Source organism: Amphiprion ocellaris, chromosome 14 (assembly GCF_022539595.1).
Source record: "Amphiprion ocellaris isolate individual 3 ecotype Okinawa chromosome 14, ASM2253959v1, whole genome shotgun sequence".
NCBI lineage: Eukaryota > Metazoa > Chordata > Actinopteri > Pomacentridae > Amphiprion > Amphiprion ocellaris.
The window spans coordinates 25,402,225-25,427,353 of record NC_072779.1 but is presented as its reverse complement, the minus strand read 5'-3'; the positions used below and the strand labels follow the sequence as shown (position 1 = coordinate 25,427,353).

Here is a 25,129-nt window from a genome sequence, read left to right as displayed (position 1 = left end):
GCAAGTGATTTGTACCTCAAGCCAGTCAACACCAGAACCCAGGTTTTTAACAGGCATATTGTCTTTCAAAACTCACCAAATGAACAAATATTTGAGCAAGACACTATAAAAACTAAATGAATTGTCCGATTTTCAGCTTTCATCAGTCCTTGAGTTGATCATATGTGATGTGCAGTTCTGATAGGAAAACTAACCAAATCAAAGCTTAAAATTGTGATGCTTCCCCCAAATCACTTTATTGTCTTTTTTTTTAAAGCGCAAAATAATCATTTTTCACCTGATACTACATAAAACCGAAAAAAGTTTTTGCTGTTCAGTGCGACCGAATAGCCTTGATTGACACAGATATGATGAACAGTCATGTGACAAAAAAAAAAATGTGAGCTTTATATTGCAGTGGAAAATGAGCCCACAGTGTGTAGAAAGGTGCAAAAACTGCTTAGAGTTCAGAGAATTAATAATCTAGCCACAGATAGTCAATTTTTCTGACAAATATTTCATATTCAATTTTGTCATCAGCAGCTCTGCAGTGACTCTGACCAAACAACACAGTTCATCTTCAGTGATTAAAGGAAAACTTCTACGCTGCATTTGGATTTAAAAAGGGTCATACAGTTCATTTTTAGCAGCTGAGTGCATTTAGTACACATTTCATCTGCATAAGGATACAATACTTGACAAGCAGTGTGACAAAGAAATTCCAATTAAATCAAGTAATTAGCATAAGAAAGTGTCTGGACATTATTTAAGTAAGAACTCAATTATGGACCTTTTTTGGCAAGGCTTTCTCATTTTTTAAACCGTTGTCTCTCATGCATATACCTTGTACTTTACCAGCAGAACGGTTTACCCCAGACATCAGTAGAGTTGTAGAGATACCAATCAATCCTTGGTAAAGCTCCGTTTATAAGCACTGTGTATGAGAGGTGCAGTCAAATGAGAATTAAGTCTTCTCTATTGTCCTACAATGACAGTGAATTCACCCAGACTTTTTTTATGCCCTGGCACAAGCTTTGGGCAAAGGTCTGGCCAAGGGAGATTATGTTTCCATGGATGCTCACACAATGGCACGATGGAGTCTGATTGCTTTTGTTTATAACCTACTGCTGTCCTATGATAGAAGGGTTGCCTTAGTTTAACTCAGGAGCTGCCAAATTTGGCTAAATCCTGTGGGATACAGGAGCCCTTTCTAGTTGGCAGACATCTCGAGCCATCGTCAAAGGTGACATGATTATATACACAGCAGAGTTGTGTGTATGAGATCTGGGCCTGGTGCACCGAAGGGAGTGGCATAATGTAAACATTTGCTGGGTGGCCCAGTCTCCATCTCAGCTGTGGCCTTTTTAGTCCTTAAGCCTTCACAGTAAGCGACTGGCTTTTTAAAGGTCCAGTTCATAATGTCAGTTTGCTGCCCCCTGCTGTTACCCTTCATCTGTCTCGCTGGCTTTGTTTACAAATGGATTTCTTAAACTATATCTATTTTATTTGCCACAAACTGTTTTAAGAGAAACCTAAGGTTTTGAACCAAATTTTTCAGGGACTTAAAAGCTGGTCTGATATATATTTGTACATTAACATCAGGTCAAATAACAGTTTGGTGTCTTTGTGGTGCAGGACCGCAAAATATTAACGTTTCTAGGAATGCCCCGAATCTGCCCTTTTAGCCCATCTTTTTCAATTGTGGTGTAGCATCCATCTGGGACATTAACTCTGAGTCCTAGTGGAGAATCTTACGTAAAAGATAGTAAAGTTGGAGAGGAGAAAACAACTACTCATCAAGGACATTAAGAGAGAAGAAAAATGGCATTTGTTTAGCTGATCAGCATTTCTCTTTAAGTCCAACCAGTCATCATCAAGACCCACTCAGCAGCTTTTTAGTTCCACTCAGAGATACCTACCCTGCAGTAGGTGCTGTTTTCTTCACAAAAACAGCAATCAAAGAGATTCTACAGGGATGATTCTTGTGGTCAAAATACTTACAAAGCTTTGGACTGCTGTAAAATGGCCTGCCAGTTCCTGCAGTGGAAAACAAGTTAATGTAAAATGTACAAAGGGCTCCACATAGTGACCAACCTACATCACTTATGGCCTACAACTCCACTCTTCTGGTTCTTATTTGCATTTATTCCCAGGCAAAAAGCTTTGATAAACCCACTGTGCTCTACCCAGTCAGCATTAACCCACAGACAAACAAAGTTAGCTGTTAGCTGGTGAACACAGAACTATTGGAGCACTGACCAACTAAAGAGCCAAGTATTTTTTCAGGTGTTGCTGGATGGCCAAAACACAAATAGAAGTTGAGTGAACCTACATTCATTAATTGCCCAGGAAGACTCAAATTAAGACTAACATTACTCTGTGTCTGCTTGATACATTGTCCCCAAGTGACCAAAAATAAATGAATCAGTTAACTCAGTTTTAAATGGTGATCTAAGAAAAATATATAAAACTCCTTGTTGAGACATTTGCAGAAAACCTTGGTAACATCTAAAATTTAATTACAATAGACACTGGAGTCAAAAAACAAAACAAAACAAACAATAACGGCTATTTTGACTTAGCTAATGTAAGTAAAATTAAGAACACTAAGGATACAGTAGATTAATTCTAAACCCTGAAATTTGAATTGCAGGGAAATGACCCAGTGGTTGGCATTTTATCAATCAGGAATACCAGATGAGTCACTAACAATAATCTTTTGTGCAATATGTGTAAATATTTGAAGCTATCACGTGGAGTTGAGCTGTGCCCAATCTGATCTCAACATAACTACTTTTGACATAACATTTTGGAGGCTCATTTGTTCAGCTGTCAGAGTGTATTTAACTCATGGGAACACTGAGCATTTGAGGTCAGACCAACATCAGGGGCTCCTGTCTGTAGAAATAATAAAGCAGACAGTGTTACTTTACAGAGGGCACAGAAATGCAAGATTGAAATAGATACAGAAGGGGGTTAAAAGAGGTCAGACTGAAAGAGCTTAGTGGTGCATAAAAAGAGCAATAGGAAGCACTGGGGGGAGACATTGAGTGAGCAAAGGGCTAGAAAAAGAGAAAAAAAAGAGGCAGAGAAAGAAGGCATGTAGGATAGACAGAAAAAAACAGCAAGTTAGAAGGAGAGAGGGAGAGGGCAGTGGGGGATATTGGTGCTTCGGTCTTTAGTTTGCCCACTCAGAAAGGAAGCATCCCTCTGCTGGCATCTGCCATCACCGCTGAACGCAGCTGAAGCCCATCTGAGGAGCTCTTCTGTCAACTCTCCAAGTCTGCCACGACACACACAGCACACACACATCACGCTACACCACCAAGACGAGGGAGTGAAAGAAACGGTAGCAGGCTTAGAGGCTTGAAGTCAGAGCGAGAAAGAACAAGCACAAAGACAAGCAGGATAAAGTAGCTGAAACATTTTAGTGTCACCATACCTCACATTCAGCATCACTCTTTGAAGGAGACGTAGACTTTCCCTCGCACACTGAACCAGTCAAGAAACGAAGAGAGAAGGATGATCAAGTCCAGTTGGTTTTATGTCAAGTTCAAGTACAATGAGAAGGTAAGTCCATATGCATATATTTTTCCTGGTCTCATTCCTCTGCTTAGAGTGTCATGACAAATATATAACCATGTGATATTGATTGCCCATGAAAATGTTGAATTTTTAGATGTGCATGGATATTCTTCCAAGACATTATTTTTTCTTTCGTCAGTGGCCATTTTAAATTTATAGTGGAATTTATGTCTGTAGGCCTGTGGTGAAGTGGAGGTTAAATACTTATGTTCTCTGTGTAATTTCCCCTGTGGGAATATTGACTCCTAGCTGCTGACAGTGCTTTTCCCATAAAAACACACTATTTCATCGAAAGGCAGCCTAATACACTGCAAACAGTGCTATGTCTAATGCCATTTGTTTGATAGTATTGTGTGTTTGTGGGAGTGCTGTGCTTGCATAAGTGAGTTGAAATTCTCACTCATCATTGGACATCGTACTGCAGTAAGAGAATTTCCTTGCAAGTGCAGTTTAAGCCAATAAGCTGCAAAAACGTGCAGTAGGCTGCATGTATACTCAAGAGCATCAAGAATTTTTTTTTTTTTCTCATTTATCATATTAGCAGTCCTGGCTCATTCTTACTTTATATCTTCCCAGTATGTTTGATGATGCATCAAAAAATACTGGCAAATATATTAAATTCACATAAAATAACCTCATATTTAAAGGTGTAATCATTTCTACACAATAGGTCTTGTCTAAACCAGTCTGAATGTAGGGGCATGCCCCTGCCTTGTGATGTAGCACAGTGATAAAGTTTTAATGCAGTTAGTGATGTCATCGTCTGGACATTTGATGCTATAGCCTGTGTCTGATGTGACACACATCCTCACCCTTCTCTGGGTGGATGGCATTACACTTTGAAAGCCAAGCTTTGGGCCAGCCGCTAGCACTTTCCCCAAATGCTCGCTGCTGAGCTAATGAAAACAGCTACAGTCGCAATGACCTCCAGTCAGTTAACCAGTCATTTAGGCAGACGTCAGCCACCGGTGACCATCCAGTCAGTCAGCTGTCCTCACGCTAAGTTCACGTCTCATCTGTCTTTGTGTCATGACTAACGGTTTTGGTGGTGACCCTTTATGCTGATCAAGTTCTCCACTTGGCATCAGGTGTCTGCCCTGTAAATCGATAAAGCTATCTGGTTACATAATACACGGCCCTGCAGCGCTCTGCTGACTGTGGTTTATGTTTTACTTCTTACAGTTAGTTGAAACATTTGGTGCTATAAAAATATGGAATAACAGAGTGCATGTGTTTTACTGTCTTTGCCATAATCAGGCTTCTTATATTGGATAAGTGAGAGTTTGCCAAGTGGCCTCATGGGAGCATCTGTTGGTGCCCGAGGTGCTCTGTTTCCATCTGGTCTGCCATTTTGTGCTTGAGCAGTCTTGAGGTGTAGAAGTGAGAAGATGGCCGCTCTTTTTATCTTTTACAATCAGATCTGTTTTAACGATTTGTCTTTACAGCCTGTCAAATAATATTTCACAGCCCTTTGTCTTCAAAATGCCTTCATATAGAGCCAGCTTCCTATGAGTACAAATATCTACCATATTAAAGCACATTTATTCTTTAGAATAAAACATTCAGTAGCAAAAAGCTTCACTTGCACCCGTATTTTGGGTAGCAGTCATTATTGTGTTACACAAAACCTGCTAAGTGACATTATTCATAGAGATAGAAACATAAACATAACTAACTGCAGTGATCGCCAGTAGAGGAGCCTGTCAGAAAAAACAACAAAAAAAAAAAACAATGTCAGGTTGAAGCGAAATGTTGCTGTAAAATTCAGAGGAGCAACAGCAGTAGAAACAAGTTAAAGCAACCATGTCAACAGCATGGGTGTTTGCTGGCAGCATCAGGTCTAAAAGTGGAAGAAAGAGTTCAGTGTCATGCTCCTTTTCCTCCTGCTCACTGCTCGCCCCACTACATTTGTCATAGTTAGGTGAGAACATTTCCACTTCACATTTGATCTAAAAAAGTAGAAGGATAATGAAAGGGACTGAAATGGAAAGAGGCGAGACAAGATGGGTGGTTGATTTTTATCTCCCTAGTCTTTGTAAGATATGGAGCAAAGAAGTAACGAACGCTGAACCGGATGGTCTCAAGCTTTGCTGAATCAGAAATGCCCCTCATTTGCACTATATGGATCAACTGCAGAAACTCCAGACAGCATGTTTTCACAAATAAAAAAGCCTTGGGTCTGGTAACCCTGATACTCACTCCTAGGTGGCCTGACTTTCCTCTGCTTTACTATTTTCTATCCATGTCTGTATTCCAGTCAAAAGAAAGTATACACAAGAACAGGATGTGTATGGGCCAGTGCTTATAGGGGGACAGCTGAGAGTGTGTTGGTGGAGAAGAAGGGTTTATGCAGTCGTCTGCTTTTCCTGCTCCCAGCTGTCTTGCCTCAGGAGCAGCCAGCCTCCGTGTGATTACGCATGACTGACAGGCACGCTTTCAGCAGCATGCGAATAGGAAGTGACCTTAAACAAGCACTGCCATTTTTGACTGAGTGCCTGTCCCCCATCCCCTGCCTCCTTCGCTCTCTGAGGAGAGAGGGTGAGAAGGGCACAAAGCATTGTAGCTGCTGGGTCAAGAACACACGGTCATCCAAGTCTGGGGAAAGGGTAATTGCTACCCCTGTGTGTGGGCTCATGTCTGCAAGTGAGAGGGAGGGGGGTAGACTGGTGGGAGGCTGGAGGTGGGTTACATTCCTCCGAGTGGAAAGAGAACACAACACTGAAGTCCTGCTCTGTGTGTCTGCTCGTAGCTCTTTGTCCTCTAAGCCAGTGCCAGGACCCCCAGTGGGCCAACTCTGGGGCCACAGACCCACAGAGGGCAAACAGGGACCTGACTCACACTGGACTAATTCAATTTAACATTTAACACTGAGTGCCCTGTGATTGCTGTGTTAGCTCCGACCACTCTCATAGCCAGATGGCTGCATTCAGACTTACATTTTAAACCACTTGACTGATGCCTTAATGAGAATACAGCAAAGAAAATGTACAAAGTAGCAAAGGTAGAAATTATGATTGTACATGTGTTGTAGATTTTTAGATTTGACTTTGTTTTAGCCTATAATATTTCAACAAGAGGAGTTGTTGCAATGGAATTTGTACAGTACGCTTAATGGTTTCACAAGACAACTCCTGGGCGATCCATGGTTAAATAGGTAGGATGCATGCTCACATAAGAGCAAATATTCTAAGCAGCGGACACCAGGTCGACTTGTGACCAGCTAGTATTATTTATTATTAAATTTTTAGTAGGTGGTGGTGTCTTGGACTACATTACATTTTACACTGCAGGTGGCACAGACTTTTGTGGCAATCAAACCATTTTCAGAGTCAAAGTCAACAGGATATATAGCTGGAAATTATGCCACTAAAATGAATTCATAAATTCAGCTGCTCTAATCACTGCTTTCACTCTCAAAAATGATATTTACTTTTCCCCTACATAATTTCCTGATTCCAAATATTTGAGCTGACAAACATCGTTTTGCTGAATCATTTCCATTCACTTGTCTAACAACAGAAATGCCTTGTTTCATGTTTTTATTGGCATCAACTTTGTCTTGAGAAATTCAACTTCTAATATTTGACCACATGCTTTTCAGTAAGCAGTTAGTGACTCTTACGTTGTGGATTTATTTGGAAAGTCAGAAGTCACATCAGCACTGGGGCCACATTTTGCTTTTAAGCCAAATAGAAAATTCTTGAACATGCTCATTTGTTCAGTTTGCAGCAAACAGGTGGCATTCGAAGGTGCTAATACCACTTATCTATATCAGTAATGATGTACTGACTTTTGTTGTATTGAGTTCTTGCTGTCATGCCTGTATTCTTGTTATAGTAAATGTAAACTGACATTTTTTTTATCTGACATAAGAGCAGATAGGGCTACGCAGTGGATCGGCGGGTAGCACTGTCGCCTTGCAGCTAGAGGAAGTTTGCATGTTCTCCCTGTGCATGCGTGGGATTTCTCTGGGTTCTCTGGCTTCCTCCCACTGTCCAAAAACATGCTGAGGTTAATTGGTAACTCTAAATAGTCCGTAGGTGTGAATGTGAGTGTGATAGTCTCTGTGTAGCCCTGTGATAGACTGGTGACCTGTCCATTGTGTCTCCTGCCTTCACCCTTAGTCAGCTGGGATAGACTCCAGCTTCCCATGACCCTAATGAGGATTAAGCAGTGTATAGATCATGGATAAAAGGATAAGAGCAGATATCCTACTGTTTAGGTTAGAAATGATGTAATTACTGTGAGCTGTTACAATTTTGATTCGACATTTAAGTGTACTCACTTCTGTTTTATACCTACAAAAGTGCGACAACAATGTCCCCTGTTGCTTGAGTTTCTTGATGATGTTTCACCACTCATCTGAAAGGCTGATTTTGTTCTGTTCTAAACTGTGTATATGCCATTTTTTAAAAACTTTATTTTTTAATGACATATTGAATAATGCAGCTCTTTGGGCCTTGGACAGTTATTGAAATGACACCATCTGAGAAGTTTAGAGGGGAAATGCCTCTTTGGTGCAGCTGCTAAAATCGCTGACATTTGAAATGTAACAAGGAAACCTACTACACACTAATGTTTTTTCTAAGTGCTTGCAGGCTATAAAGGTTAAGAATTTATTATATTTTAAAAGTTATGTGAAATCTTATTTTGTTAACTCTGTAGTGGAGTATGAAGTACCACGTGTGCCTTAAAATTTTGTGAAAATGAAGTAAAAGCAATAGAATTGCTAAAAATGTGTTGAAGTAGAATACTTCACTAAATCTTTTGTATTATTTTCCACTGTCAATCACAAATAGATTAGTTTCTGTGCTTTTTAGCCAAACCTCATGATAATTCAAGCCATACCTATTGATTCACTCTGCGATATACAGATTTGTTGCTGAGCTTACATTTGGCAGCTGGTTGACCCTTTTTATGGCTCACTTCTGTTTGTTTATCATCTGGAGTGTTTTTTTGTAATGTAGACATACAGTACACTGATGTGTTTAGTCAATTCTTCAGTTGTATAAATAGTGTTCTGGACACGTCATAATATTTATCTGCAAATTATATTTATTTTGGATCAAATTTTGTCATTCAGCCCATGTTTTCTACAAAGTTACTCACTCCAGGATCCTGTTATTACAGTCAAACCTTCAAACAACCATTGGCAGATGCACATGCTTTCTAATTCAGTATATACCAGTTTAGCTGCAACATGTATGTGCTGCTGTGATATGGAGCTGTTTACTGGTTCGTTTGCTAAACCACAGCTGGTTGGTTTTTGAAGCTAACATAAATAATCCACAGAACAATTTGCCAACCACAAAATTCACTTCTAAAATATTATGCAGAAAGATTTGGAAAATTCATCAGTACCATAGTTTGGATTAATTTCAACAGCTGTATTTTATAAAATTCTTGACAGACAGCTAATTTACATATAACTGACGTTACATGTCCCAGATGTTCGACTGGTGAGACCTGATAATGCTGTCCTGTGCTCAGTCCTGGCTCCCACATATAGAGAAGGGCTGTGGATTGTATGTGGACTCTGTATTTACTGTGCCTGTGTGCAGAGCTTGGTTTGCTCAATAGTAGGGGGTGACTATAATGACTATAATGAATGTGAAAACCAGAGAGTGGGATGTGGGTTATCATTAAGGGAGGCTTATTGCAGTCTCTGGTGATGCCACAGTATGTGAGAGATACGTGGTGTGGAAATCCCTCTTGGGTGGTATCGCTTATTTCAAACATAAACTCAGGGAGAAGGTTGAAACCGATGCTATACATTCCTGCAGACCGTTCTGCTCTGGGAAATTCTTGAAGAATATAATCCTCCTTTAGAAGCCTGTTGGGAGACTATTGTGTGCTGGTTTGCTTCTAGGCTTGTAGCTCACATGTAACTGTTTTCCCAGCTTTAGTAGATTCCTCTGGTGTAACCACCCCAATGGCAAAAACTGTTCCCTTTTCGTGAAATAATGAATGAGGTGATGTGGAGGAAAGTTTTATCCGTCTGCCCATCCATCCACGCTTAGAGGACTTTAATGAGACTTTATTGGAGCCATTTTAGCCGAGCCGTTTTAATTTATTTATGCTTAAAAGCTGGAGCAGTAAGAAGCTTACAGAACTTTCGACCTCAGCAATGCTTGTCGCAAAGCGGGCCGTCAGTGGTTTTTTTTTTTTTTTCTCAAAAAGCTTTCTTACTTTACAGGCACATTGAAATTCTGAGAGTGAGCTCCACAGCTTGCCGAAGGGATTACTGGTAAATCCCTGCAAACTCCAGATGTTTTCCTAGGCAGCACGCAGTGAAGAAACATTGCCCATCCCCTGTAAACATCTGTCAGACAAAAGCCTCCGCCACAGAGGAGACAACAGAAGCTTAGAGAGAGTAAAGTAGCTTGACTAGTCTGATTTTCACTCTGTTAGATCTGTTTGTTCATGAAGAGCTAAGTGGTTTTGCGGGGCGTGTTGTGTGCCTGCTTATGCAAAGCTTCAAAGTGGACGAGTGTATGCTATAACTGGAATATCTGGCTAAACGGATGAGGCGGCTGTGAGGGTAGTACTATAATTTTCACATCTTATGCATCTCTAAACTGAGGTTTTCCCTTAGACTACTAAGAGAAACATCCTCTGCCTTTTCTTAATTACTTTATTTTGGTTTTTAAGGCAAGGAATCATTAAAGGCAGCATCCACAAACGTTCAAATTCAGAATTGATCTGTCATGTACAGTAAGTGCGGTCACAAGCTCTGCTGCATCTCTCACTTTGTCTGAAAGCCATGATTCAGCCGGTGAATTCTGAAGTCACAGGAGCAGTTTGCCTTTCTGTCTCTGTGTGTGTCATGTAAATGGAAGTTGCTGCTGGGTTCAGCCCCGGGCAGGATCTCATATCCCCCCTGCCATGTTTGTGTTAATTTGCTGGATGTAAACATGGTGAGTGGGCTGTAACAAGGCAGTGCCTGCCTCTGTGTCTCTGGTCTCTAGTCTCCTCAGTGGAAAACAGAAAGGAGAGAGGGAGCGGCTGACCAGTGTCTGGATCACTGAACAATTGCAGGCCAGAGAGAGCGGGAGAGAGCGCGAGGCCTCAGTATAGCCACTAGGGACATGGCTGACAGATGGATGGAGCGAATGACTGGATGCCTAGCCAACTGGAAAGACAACTTTCACCCACACAGGCTGTATGCTTTTGCCCATCGCCTGTTATCTCCATCTTTTATACATAACCTAAAGGGGGAAAAAAATGAGCAAGAAACAGAGTCTGTGTGCATCCATAACTCTATCATTTTACATACACTCTTTAGTCTTTTTATTAGGTACACCTGTGAAATGTAGTGCAGTCCAATACAAAGGCTGTGCCATAAATTGGATGTTTACAAAGGTTCTGCCGGTTAGATTTTTGTTAATGTCAAAAAGTTGATGATTCTATGTTATTTATTATTAAATTATTAGTAGGTGGTGGTGTCTTGTACCACATTACATTTATACTGCAGATGGCACAGACTTTCATGTCAATCAAACCATTTTCTGACTCAAGGTTAACAAGATATATAGCTGGAAATTATGCCACTTAAATGAATTTATGAATTCAGCTGCTTTAATCACTGCTTTCTCTCTCAAAAATGATACTTTTCCCCTACATAAATCCTTTGAGCTGACAAACATCGTTTTGCTAAATCATTTCCATTCGCTTGTCTAACAACAGAAATGCCTTGTTTCATATTTTTATTGGCATCAACTTTATCTCAAGGAATTCAAATTCTAATGTTTGACCATGTGCTTTTCAGTAAGCAGTTAGTGACTTTTATATTGTGGATTTATTTGGAAAATCAGCAGTTACATCAGCACTGGGGTCACATTTTGCTTTTAAGCCAAAAAAAAAATATCTTGAATGTGCCCGTTTGTTCAGTTTGCAGCAAATAAGTGGCATTTGAAGGTGCTAATACCACCAATCTAAAACTATTGGTGGCATAAAATGGACAAAAAATGACAATTCAATCATTATTTGCAGTGATGTGTATGACAGTTAGTTTTTATACATATGTCATGATCATGACAGTCCTACTGTCACCTACAATGCAGGACGGCTTAGCATTGTCACCCAAAGATCTTTCTATGTAGCATTAAAATCTTTAAGATTTTCATTTTATCCTGCCATTTTATACTTTTCATGGTGTGTTAGTGGCGATGTAGTGTATTTGATACTGTAATTTTGTCTCTGTAGAATAACTGTTACCATTTGTTGCTACCACAGTTACCATAAATGTCATCATATCAGCTAAGATGAATATCTTAGGGATAATAACTTTAAAGAAATATTGTTTCTAATAAGAATACTTGCTCTCTGATGACTAGTAACATAAGAGGTTCTTATTTCCAAATTTGCTGGGTCTTATATGGCAGGAATGGCTGGGCAAATTATTATAGACAAATATACATAAATATAGACAAATATCTACAAAAATATATAGATATAGACTATAAATGAGAGAATAAGTGTTAATTAGTGAGTTTAGCTTCATATTTAACATATGTAAGCGTGGTTTCTGTCTTCTCATCTACCTCTCCATCAGCACGCACAAAAAAACATATTTTCCAAAATTGTCAAAATATTTCTTCAAGGTTTGTAAAATCATGTTCTACTCATTAAAGCTTTAAACATGTGTATTTTGGTTTTTACATCACATGAAAATGTTGAAAAACTTCCCCACTTGATAGCAGAAGTGTATGTAGTGCATCTATGACTCATGGCACTGATTAAAGGTGTGTGTAGCGCTGTACAGTGAATATGTGCCTCGGTTTCTCCTCAAAGAAGTCCTCCCAGAGCTCATTAGCCCCAGTTAAATTCTCACTGGAATGCTAGGTCCTGCCTGCCGTCTGCTGCCCGCTCCTGGGCAGCTCTGGTTTCAGCCTGCTGGATGACTGGGCACAGAGATGGTTCCCATAGTTGAGCTGCCTGAGCTGCATGGGCAGACCCTGGTACCCTGGCTCAAAGAGCCCTCTGTTGTCTTGTGCACGCGCACCCATGCAGGGTGAGTCGTTTCACAGACACACACACACACACACACACACACTCACAGAGGCAGCCTGGCAATGTGAGCTATGGGAATGTCACAGATTTATGGAAGGATGGATCACATGCCGCAGACTGCTGCACAGCAAAGCCCAACAATTGCTTTTTGTCTGAGTGTAAACTTGTGTAACTGTCTGGCAATACCAGTCTACACTGGCATGGTGCAAAGAAACAATCTTATGATTTTTTTTTTTTTTTTTTTTTTTTTTTAGCAGCCTCCTGCCGAGTGAGGCTTGGCATGAAATCTGTTCAACTTGGCCAGAGCATAGCCACACGTGGACGCATTCCCACATTCAAGTGCATAATGTCTAGATCATTATTTTCTGTCAGGGCACCGGGGAGAAGTCTGTTTATTATACAGCATTGTGTTCTGCAAGTGGCCAACTATTTCTCACTGTGACCAAGTAGCTTTCTCTCCTCTCAGCAAAAATGCGCTGCAGTCCATACTCCTGGCTGATTTTTTTTTTTTTTTTTCCTAAAACTTTTACCCAGTGAGGTGGGGGTGTTTGGGAGAGTGGGCCAGAGGAGAGTGCATATCAAAGAGAAACAGCCATCTGTCAGCACAGGCAGTAAACAGCTGGTGGACGAGATGCAAGATGTCTGAACAAAGACTGACAAGATGGAAGATGACAGGAAACAGATTTCCCTCCCTTTTTACTCCTCCTGCAAGAGGAAGAGGTTGACCATCAGTGTGCTGTGATGTCTTGCAGTCTCCAGATGCTGGCTCTCCTCTTCTCTAATCTTCTCGCCTTCTTGTCTTTTCCCTCTTCTCTTCTCTTCTCTTCTCTTCTCTTCTCTTCTCTTCTCTTCTCTTCTCTTCTCTTCTCTTCTCTTCTCTTCTCTTCTCTTCTCTTCTCTTCTCTTCTATCTTCCTGCTTAATTTGGTCATTTGCATTTCTGTTTTCACTCTCACTCAATAAGAGCAAAGAATGTCTCGTCTCTCATGTGTAGTCAAGAATTAAAGTATTTCTACTGAATTATCATGCAATAATTAATACATGATGTGCTTTAATTATACTAATTATGATAGCATTTACTCAGTGTAGAAGTTTTTTTTTCTTTAGAATAGAATTTTTGTTAGACCTCAATATTCCGTTCTGTGAATTATTTAGCTTTAGTAATTGACCTGCTGCAGCTTAAGTAGATACACATCTCTCCGCTCATTTGCTCAGATAAATGAAGCGGTGTGAGTCGTGTTAAGTAAATTTTTAGGAAATGAGCACGGGGCCTTGTGTTAATTAGTGTTGCAGCGTAAGCCTCGTTACATCAGGTCTTCTTCTCTCCCTACTTAGCACAGTCTATTCCCCTTTGTGCCTTTATCCCCCTGCACGGTTAATTTGAACAGAAAATGCAGTCTGTTTCTAAATAGAGCACTGGTGCACACTAGCTGCTATCATTAAGGCCATTTTCTGCCAGCTTAGAGCTGTTGAAATGCCTGTAATGGAGGGTAAGCGACAGTGTTTTTGTCTACTCTCTCTATCCACGGTGTGATGTGTGACATTGGCCAGTGTAATACAGTAATGGCTCTAATTGTCTAATCACTTTAATATGTGGCTGTTGCTCTTGGACATGACAAGGGCAAAGTGAGCTAATAAACAGTGATTACTGTCGCTTGAAATCAGCACATGGTAGAAGAGGGAAATGTTAGCTGCTGGAGGAAGGCTGTTTTGTTTTTTGTTTAGTTTTTTTTGCTCCTGTTCGCTTCTCTCCTCCGTTTTTGTGCTTGACAGGCAGGGGAAGCATGGTGACGGTGAAAGGTCAGCATGTGGTTGTACACAAGTGATGGAATGACAGAGAAAGAGAGAGAGGTATAAAAGAGAAACAAACGGAGAGAGAAAGAGCTGTCATCTCCAGATCGTGTCCCTTCGGTCGGTTAGATTGACAAGCTGCCAGCTTGGCCAGCTCATACTCTGTGGAACAAAGAATAGACAAGCCAGAGCTTTCACTTTCCCCAACCATCTGCCTCTTCCTGCTTCTCTTCAGCATACTCAGTTAGAGATCAAATTTGACATATCAACAAGGCTGTTGAAAACTGTGTTACAGAACAAGCAAATGTCAGTACTGCTCTCACTATAGCTTAACGTTACTGTTGTCACAGTACCAAAATTAGACTTTGATGCAATACCTTCCTAAAAATATCGATATTGTTACAGATACTGAAATGATGGCAAAAACCTAACACGTCAGATAAAGTAATGATATGGAGCTTATTTGTTTTTTAATAATTAAAAAGGAAAAAAAAGAATTTTACACTATCAGCGCAAGACAGAGCTGCACAGTGGCTTGGTGGTTATCACTTTCAATTTGCAACTGGAAGAATCCTGGTTCGCGTCCTGTCCTTCTCTGGATCTTTCTGCATGAAGTTTGCATGTTCTCCCTGTGTATGCATGAGCTTTCTCCCAGTACTCCGGCTTACTCCTACAGTCTAAAAACATGTTGAGATTAACTGGTAACTCTAAATTGTCCATAGTTGTGAATGTGAGTGTGATTGTTTGTCTATATATGTGGCCCTGTGATAGACTGGTGATCTGTCCAGGGTGTCCCCCACCTTCACCCTAAGTCAGCTGGGATAAACTTCAGCCACTGCCCACAACCCTAATAAGGATTAAGCAGTGTATAGATAATGGATGGATGGATATCAATGCAAGACGGTAGAGGATTTGACAATAAATAAAATAAACAGCAGAAGTGAATTACTGTACCGTGGTGTGTTAATACATTTTAATATCCAACTAGAACTGGATAAGTGCAGGACTGCTGGGTGATTGAAGTGTACACTAAGTACACTTCAATCACCCATAATGTGGGACTTCAGCCAGTCAAGTGTCACCATGAGAAAGTTTCCTGTGACCCTTCATGCTTACTGGCCAGAGCTTTCTCTTTAAGACTGAGCTGAGTATACTAACACAGCATCACTGTGGCCTAGTGGCTGATTGTCAATGCCACCAAAGAGGTCCTTATCATGCCACCATGTTCAAAGTAACTGTGTGGAAATGGAATGATGTCCACTGAGCTCATTTTCAGTTAGTGAGTAATTGATTGTTGGTTGATATGGTTGCCAAACATCACTGAAGAAAACTGTCAAGCTCACTTGTCACAAAATAAATCACTGTTTGGCTGGCAATCAAGGGTACGGTGTAATAGTTCATTATCCTATTTGCTAATCTGTTGCACCTTAATTCCTTGAATAGGTCAGCATGTCTGTCAGCAAGGTGCTTTTCCAAGTTGGGTGTGTGGGCTCTCTTGGTCTGTGTAGATAAAACATCTCTTACATACCGGACTGTGGTGTCCGTGGGCTCCCCCTGACTGTTGGATGTAAGCAAAAAAATGCTATATGTTTCTTTGTGCGTCCACTTTGTGTCAATTTGTGGGTGGTCAACAACTTGCTGTAGTGCTTTAGTGTGCCTAAAGAAGAAAAAAGTGGTTGGTGCAGTAATGGTTTGTAACGACTGGGTACTGCAGTACTTTTCTCTGTAGGTTGTGCAACCCGACTTAGGGTACAGCCCTAAGGGGAGCAGTTAAATGTCATAGTGAGAGAGATGAGGTGAGGTGAAATTCAAACTGAACAGATTAAACTTATGGCTGCTGTACAAGAAGGAAGGCCTAGTGTCATTTTACCAACATAAACAAAGAATAGATCAGGATGTGTTAACACTGGAAAGATAAACTGCAGCAGGTCTGGAGTATGGATGAGATGTTAAACTTGTGCCAGCCAGTTTGGAAAAAAAGTATAAAATCATTGGTCATTTTTTAGTCAAAAGCAAAAAAACTGCTGTTTTTGATTTATTCAAAATTGTATTGGTCCTAAGTTGGTTCAAACATTTACTTCTCTAATCTAGCTAAAAGATGATAAAAAGAGGTGCAGACAAGTACAGATCTGATGCTTCCTGCTATTGTTCTTTCAAGAGTCAGTGCATGTAGAAATGCAGCTGTGATAAATCAGGTCCATGTATAAGATAACTGCCTTTCCTCCATTAAGGTGTGTAACAGTGGCACTTAAAAGATTGTTATCTGAGGTTACATTCTCATGTACAGAAAAAGGCAATTGCCACTTGCTGTAATGTTTTTGGAGCACTGTGCAGAGGGGAGTTGATTCATATGATGGATTTCTTTCAAAGTTGCATCAAATTTGTCCATTCTGATGTCACATTTGGCCAGCTGATTCAAGACAGAAATAATAAAATGTAAAATTGCATCAGAAACATATGTCATAACCAATGACATAAGACAGTGCCTTAGGGGAGCAGTGAGAGTGCAAAGATGATACAAAGGTGAACAAAGACTTGTGTGCTGGAGTCTTTGTTTCACCTGCAAACACCATATTGCATGTGAGAGGATGCCACTTTCAATTTTGATTCAACTTACAGTCTTCCTTCCTCTCGCTGTAGCAGGGCGTGAGGACTGGGGCAGGATTCACTTAGCAACATTCACTAAAATGTTTCTATTTGCACTGTTTGTGCCTTGTGAGATGAATGTATTTATGTGTTTGGAGTTGATGTTTTATGCACCATCTTCAGGCTATGAAGCCCTCATTTCACAGCTCCCCAGAGACCAGTTAACCCCTCATTTCCTCCCCAGAGCATCCAATAAGGACCACAGCAGTTGTGTGCATGTGTGCGTGCATATGTGTGTGAATCCTTGCTGTATCTTCAGTGGAGCAGACTTTGTCTACAGCAGTCGGGCACTCTGATAGCCTCCATTCATTATTCAGCTCTACTCCAGCTGCACCACACCCCCAAGCAGCACAGAAATAAAACAAGGTTAAGAATTGGCATGAAATGTGTCTCAGCGGATCAAGTGGTGGGGGAGGGTGGGCTGGGGGTTTGGAGACGGGGGAGGTATGGGCCTTTATCTGTGTGCCATCTTTTATTAATTGCCCTGGTGCTTAGATTGCGAGTTTCTCCGTGATCATTAATGCATGCGCGGAATAACGTATTTACATGTTCTCATGCATTATGCATGGGCAGGGAGGAGGCTACAGTGTTGTGGAGGACCCTCTGCCCACAGGTCCAATGTTTTCTTTTCTTGTGTGTGTGTGTGCCCCCCATCTATGTGTATGTCTGTGTGTGAGCCAATTTGCATTCAGCCATGCTGTAAAATCCACTCGCTGCCAGTTCCCTCTGTTGCTACAGGAAAGTGATGGAGCATTGGACAACAAACAACATTCCCTGCGTTTTCACACAGGCCGCAGAGGGTATTGACTGTCTGACAGAGGCTGACAGGTCTCACTGTACCAAGAAGCTGTAACCAGATCAGGCTGAAGGATTATAGTTTTTGAGCACGGTGAAACATTTAGCTGCTCTCTTTTTTAGCCATGTCCCGAACCGATCTCAAAGATCGAGACCTGGCCGATCAAAGCAGCTTTTAACTGGTCAGTATCGACACAAACTTAAGTCTGATTTTTTGTTTATGTCATCTGTCACACAGGTGCGATAAGGCGATAGCACACATTGCGGCAGTACAGTAAGGATGCAATGCAAAGGATGAGTCGTTTTCTTATTCAATTAATGGATAACACAAGTGGAACGCAGTGGACACTGTCCTGTGCTGATTTTGCTTTTTTTTGTCTACGGAAACATGATTTGGGGTGTAAAGCTTGTCTTAAACACTTGCAGCTTTTGCTGGAAGCCATTAAAGGTCACCAAAGTCTATGCCATGTTGGCCAGGTGCTCGCTGAATCCCCACAATGCTCTCTGCTTGCTAACACAGTATTAAACAGTAAGAAGCAGGACCAACCAGGCACTACAGCTCTACAGGCCTGTAGAGAATACATGTTTCACCATGTTTTGGACACCCTGCCATCCATACTACATTTTACATGGTACTGGAGCTTAACAACAAGATTCATACTACCTACCTTAAGGAGCAGATTGGATGCAGAGATGTAATTTCTTTCTTAATGCACTGCAGATGTATTCTATTGTCAAGCATAAACATTGGATCGATTTTGAGAGCTTTGCTGTATTTAAAATGGAGCAAAAGTACTTGTTCGGGACATCCCTGCTCTTTATTTACCTTCTGTCTCATAAACCCACTGAAATGTGCTTTGTAGTTGCTGGCTCCATTCCATTCACTTCTGACATGATGGACAATCACTGTAAGGTCAAAATCCTGTGTAGTGTGCAAAAAGGAAAACCCTAAAAGACATGTGTGACAGAGTGATGGTTGGAAAGAAATTCTGAAAGGCTGAGTAAAGCTTCTGTCTTACTTACTTAACATTTTCTCGTTCTCTTGCCAGCAGGGGTGCTGATTGATCACGTCAAAGCACAGCTCCCCATTGGCCTATTCACCTCCATGATCGATCAGCTACTGACTCACTCCCACACGTAGACCTCGTATTTCCACAAACTGCAGGTCATGAAGTCAGCTCTCTGCACCGGAGCTGCCCTCTTATGTATTTTGTTTATGTATCTCCTTGTTCTTTCACTGCTGCCTCTATTATCATAAGTCCAAACTCAGCACATACCCCTGATATCGATCATTTGACCTGCCCTAGCCGCTCTCGTTTTACTTGCTGTGAGAACTGTGTGTCTCATTAATTTTTTTGTGCTGATTGCTGTGTATTGTAATTTGTGTGTTGTAATTGTATCAGATAACTGCTGGTGTGGTTGGTCATCGTGCTGCCTGCTGCCTTGCGTCAGAACCAATCCTGCTGGATAATTAGAATTGATTTAGTTACAATTTAATTAATCACACTGTTAAATCTCTGCTACTGACTGTGGACTCACACTGTAAGCTTTGTGTGTAGCTGTGTGTTTGTGCAAATCTTTGCGGTTATTAATGGGCAGAAAAAGAAGCCATTTACAGAAATGAAGAGAGTTGTATAAAAAAAATAAAACATGTATTTTTTTTAATCAATTTGTTTCTCACTCACTTGAATTACCATGTAACATAACCCAATCAAAGAAATATCAACAAGAAACAATACAAATCAATGAGTTTGTTGCTCTATGTATGACAGTAAGATGTCACACATTTAATTCTGATTCCCAAATGTTCAGGTAGGAAAAGAATTTCCTTTAAATAATAGTTTAATCTGTTGATTATTTTCTTGATTAATCAGTTAGTTGTCAAACAGTGTTTCCCAAGACCCAAGATTCAAATTTATGAAGCTGGAATCAGAGAATTTAGACATTTTCAGTAGAAAAACGACTCAGATCAGTTATAATTATCAAAATAGTTGGCAACATTGTAGCTCTATTTTGACTCTGCTCCAAATCCAAAAAGTTTTTCATGACATATCGGATCATTTGCTGTGAAACAAACTAAGCATTTGCTATGTCTGCAGAAATTATGTGTCCAAGTTTAATGGAGTCATAATAAAGGTCTAGAAACAATGGATGGTTGCTCAGCTTAAGCAGTGCATTGCATTTTGAACCTGAGTTGTCCATGGTAAAATGCTGCAGACATGCAGTAGTTTGTGCAGTCTGTGTGTTTCCCTCAGTGCTTCCACTAGGGATCAGGATCCTGTTTGTTTGGCCTTTGCATGTTTGACAGTTTGCATTATGTTACCACCAGTGTTAGCAGTATAGGAATTTAAACTTCTTTTGTGTTTAATGAAGCCTCTTGACATTTGGTGTTGGCCTAAAATGTAAATGAAACATTGTGCATTTGTGTATTGTACGAGTTGCTGCACTTGCTGTTGTTTTGTACGTTGTGATCGCCTGGGTGCCTCCTTGAATAGCTGCTCAGTTTTGTGTATACTGCAGTAGGAAGCACCGACAAGGAGAGAACCGCTGCTGCTGTTGTTGTTGTTCTCTTCAGGTTTATTCATCCTGAAGAGCGTTGGAGTGTGTTGCTTCTTCACAGCGTCGGAGAAAACAAAGGGGTCCTCGCTCTTGCAGGCCCTGATTGCAGTCATTAGGATGCACAGGCTCCCGGTGTGACGGGGCCTCTCCTCAAGGGGATTCAGCTCGCAAAGCTTCGCCGCTTGCCTGTTTTTAATAACAATCATCTAAAATCGCTGCAATTAGCCCGCAGCTACAAGGAGATGGAGAGCAGAAGATGTAGCGAGGGAGGGAAGAGGGAGGAAGGGCTACAGATTCAGTGAACCTTTCCAATGTCAGCTCCTCTTTCACATGGAAAATTCAAGAGGGCCTTTGTGTTCATCAATTATTAGCCATGAAAGTTAAAAAGATCCATTGTGTATTTTTAATCAGAGTTATATGGGGAATCTTTGAACTGATTCCCAGTCCGGGCTGGGGCTATAAGCAGAGGTAGCCCCAGCCACCCCACACATCCCCTCCAGCCACTTCTCCTTAGCTCTCTGTGAGCAACTCAACACTATATTATTCCTGCTACACCCAGGCAAACTATTCACTGCTCTGGCAAAAACTGGCACAGCAATGTGAAACCACAGAGCTGCTGGTATGGTATATACGCAAATCTATTTCAAGAAGACAGTGAGAAAGAGCAGACTCCCTGCCAAAATATAGGTGTTGTCTTCAGGTAGGAGAACACAGAAAAGGGCAGACATCTTGCACTATGGGATACTGAACTTGAACTGAATGTGTTTTCTGTAAACAGATCGAGGGATATTTAACATTTGATTTAAAGTGTGCGTGCTCTGTGATGTCCTTGATGCACTGTGTCTTTGCCAGAAGGTAAGCTGGCCTCACCATGTGGCAGAGGTTGATTTACTGTATCAACCAAAGCCAACTCTAGTCAGATCTTACACTGAGGGAAAAAACTACACCTTAAGATTCTACACAGTAATTTTTTGTCAATTTTAGTTTTTCTTGCAGTTGTTTTTAAATGCATTGAAAGAATTCTTTCCTGCTTTTGTATAAAATATATTTGTTGTCCTGTGACATTCTCCCCTTTATCAAGATAAACCGTCCAGCTATGAAAACAAGCTTTGAGTTGTATTCTTGCCGCAGTTATTCACTTACTGATTCTGTAGGACAACTTTTAAAGAGTGTGCCCCCAATTTAGCATTGCAGCAGAGCTGGGATATCACAGTCTCGTTTCCCAAAATGACATTTCTATACAGCTACACTGCATGCTCAATCAGCCATTGAAATAAATCTCATTTTATTTTGAAACAAGCATGTTTTCTCAACAAAAAATAAGAATGTGATGTCATAGTACTTCCAGTTTGAAAGAAACAAAAAGGCAGCAATTGTAGATGAGTTTTATTTTCACTTGCTGTTTGCATAGGTTTTGGAAAATGTTATGGTTTTGTTGACACATTGACACCTTTAAGTATGTATTTGAAGCTTCGGTTGGTTGGAGCATCGCAACTTATTAGGTTTAGTAAAATATCATTGCGTTAAACATGATCCTTTCACAACATGTTTGAGGCTTGGAGGAGTGACCACGCCATCTAATATACGTTTGACTGGCAAAAAAGCAGCCACAGTGAAGCCATAAAATAAATGGTAAAAAAAAAAAAAAAAAAAAAAAAAAAAAAAAATATATATATATATATATATATATATATATATATATATATATATATATATATATATATAGACTTAAAATTTAGGATCTGTCGCAAACAAACATAAGCCAGCATAAAAATATGTTTTCCTCAAATGTAACTGAGAATGCAGTTTAATCATACAGAAATGTAAGACAGGGTTTCTCAGGTCTGCTAAACTCACGTTGCTCTTTTTTTTTAATTTAACCTTTATTTATACAAATAATCTCATTGAGACTCGGGGTCTCATTCTCAAGAGAGATCTGTCTTCAAATAACATAACAAAACAGCATTGAGTCACTGACAAACAACACTAAGGGACTTACACTAGACAATGTAACACTGAGTTACAGAGACAGATTCATGACAAAACACAACATAGACATCAAAATGGATGTGCAAAAGCACCAAAGCAATAAAATTCAAGAGTAAAAACACTAAGAACAAGAGCAAGTCCTAAAAGATGATATTTCCATAGTATTTAAGAGATGTTTGAAGTCCTCCAGGGGAATCAGGTTGGACAGCTTCAGACTCTAACTCCACATTATCAGATTTTGTACCTTAGTTGATGCTGATTCATCAGTTGAAGACTTGGCGCAGCTCCCTCTGAATACACAACATTTCTCACACGAACAGTGGGGAAAATAAGTATTTGATTCACTGCCGATTTTGCAAGTTTTTCCACTTTCAAAGAATGGAGAGGTCTGTAATTTTTATCGTAGGCACACGTCAACTGTAAGAGACAGAATCTAAACAAAAAAATCCAGAAAATCACATTGTATGATTTTTAAATAATTCATGTGCAAAATCGGCGGTGTATCAAATGCTTATTTTCCCCACTGTACATAAGTGTTCTCCGCGTAGTAGTCATGTGGTATTTACTTGGAATTCATTTTTCTAGCTTTATTTTTAATGTTTTTCTTGACACTTCTCTTCACTGTTAATTGTGAAATTATGCTCTCTTCCAAGATAAAGTTTTTTGAAATGTTCTTGCCTAAGCTTTTATCAGTGTTGTTCACCCAGTATGTCATCTGAGCTTTAGTAGGGGATACGTCTGCATGGTTTTGGAAGATTGGAGGTAATACAGGGACATATTGCATGCTGTGAGTGAATAGAGTTGAACTAGCTCCTGTAGAAACCTCCTCCAGTGGTGAATTTAAGCTTACAAACCGTAAGAGGAAGGGCAGTAAAATGAAAGTGGTGCTGAAGGAAGAGAGGGTAATGAGGTTTGTCTTGAGTATTTTCTGTTTAGTTTGGTGCCTCCTTCATTGGATATTGTCAGGTAGTGTGGATGTGTGTGTTTTTGCTTTTTATTTAAACGAACACTCTCTCATTACACATGGTAAATATAAATATCACTGCATTTTTTGGATTATAGTATGCGTTATTTTGCAGTTATTTCTGCCGTCCTCCCTCCACTCCTCCACCTGATGTGTTGTCATGTAGCACCACCCTCAGGTCAATAGGAGGGTGACAGTCTTGTGTGCTGCAGCTTTCAGTCGGGCAGGAAAGACACAAGAGTCTGACTAAAGCAGCAGCAGCTCTAGTTGCTGCTTGAAAATCAACTTGGAAAGCTCAAAATAAAGCAGAAAAATTCTCAGTCACGAACAGTGTAGAGTAGTGCCCGACTCATTGTTCCTTCTTGTGGGACGAGGAAAGAAAGTGCAGCGCACACGAGAGAACCCGGCGTTCTCTCTCAGATTCAGTTTTTGTTCAGGCTGTGCTGAATTATTTACCCGTGTGTTTAAAAGACAGCTCGGGGGAATTTCAACATTAGCTCTTTGGAGCCTGCGCTCAAGTCGTTCCAGCCTACAAAAACTTGCTGTCCTTTCATGAAATGGAGTTTAAACAGACGGTTGTAAATGAAGAGTTATCAGGAAAAAATTGAGGAAAAAAAAGTTTTGATAAAAACCATAGTTGAAAGTGTGCTTTTAAAAGCAGAGGGTGCTTGTTTTAACCTTGTTCTTTGACTCACATTGTGCTCTCATGTGAGACTGCAGGGAAGTAAAAGCCTTTCTCACCCAAACCCCCAACGCTTGCTTCATCTCACTTTTAAGATTCTACTTGGCTTTGCGTGCTTTCTGTGCTACGATTCTTTTTTGTCTGTTGGTTTGAAAATAAGCCTTGTATGGTTCTCATTTGCATTCAGTGAGCTTCTCCATAATTTATATTACAAGTACCTTTACACTGTTTGAAACTGCGATGCTGTCTCAGTGTTCTTACTTTGCGGTACAGCAAGATGTTTGTAGACACAAACTAATGCTGCAGTTTTGTTAACTTAATTGATTCTGTAGAAATAGTAGTTTCTCACTAAAACTTTCCTTTTCATGCCTAAAGTTTTGCCATATGAAATAATTCCTTGAGGCACGATACTTCACAGCCTTGAACAGGGTTTTATGTTGGGCTCAGCAGAAAATGGATCATTATTGTGATTGTGTGGGGGGGCTTCGCAATATCTTGTGAAATCGGAGAGATTTTGTGAAGTTTTGTTTTGGGATATGTTTCATTGTTTAGTCTTTCTTGGAGTAAAATAGAAGCTTATCTGAGAAAATGTGGATTAGCTTTGGAGGTTACATCACTGTTATCATGGAGGTAGGTCAGCCTGTAATAAAGCAGAGCTGGTCGTGACTCAGCCTGAAAAACATTAGTTGACCCAAGCTACATTCCACACTCTTATCAGTGAAATACTGAACCACTTTTGCTCACGTCTATTGTCAAACAGCAAGCAAATTTGCTCTGAAGTCGTACTTAATCTTATCAGCCAGCATGATGGACAAGGCCTTGTGATGCAGGTTATTCCTCTTTTTATTGCTCATTAGCCACAATTATGTGAGAGCTGCCTCCTTGGCCTGTTTTTTTTTTTTTTTTGGCAGGATAATTGATTGTCGCTCTGCAATAAGTGTGCCGCAGCCAGCCCGAGCAAATCTGCAGTGATGAGTCTGTGATCCCTTTTCTTGGGTTTGTTTATGCAGAACTCCTGCCATAGACAGCCTATGTAGTTCAAAGCCATTTGACACAAAAACTGTCACACTGGAAAGCCACGGAAATGCAAAGTATAACTCCCGCATTACTTTCTTCGGTATTTCTTTG

General features: G+C 40.4%; 1 protein-coding gene across 12 annotated transcripts in view; it reads left to right on the top strand.

The window, feature by feature from the left end:
• Window positions 1–25,129, top strand: part of auts2a (activator of transcription and developmental regulator AUTS2 a) — a 355,450-nt gene that overhangs the window by 128,135 nt on the left and 202,186 nt on the right. Inside the window, exon 1 of one of the 12 annotated variants that reach the window (XM_035953990.2) lies at window positions 3,295–3,549. The exons of the other annotated variants lie outside the window; for them this stretch is intronic. Within the exon in view, the coding sequence (XP_035809883.2) occupies window positions 3,502–3,549 (48 nt within the window). The 5' untranslated portion in view covers window positions 3,295–3,501. Of the gene's footprint in view, window positions 1–3,294; window positions 3,550–25,129 lie in introns of those variants that run through there. 12 annotated transcript variants of the gene reach the window in all.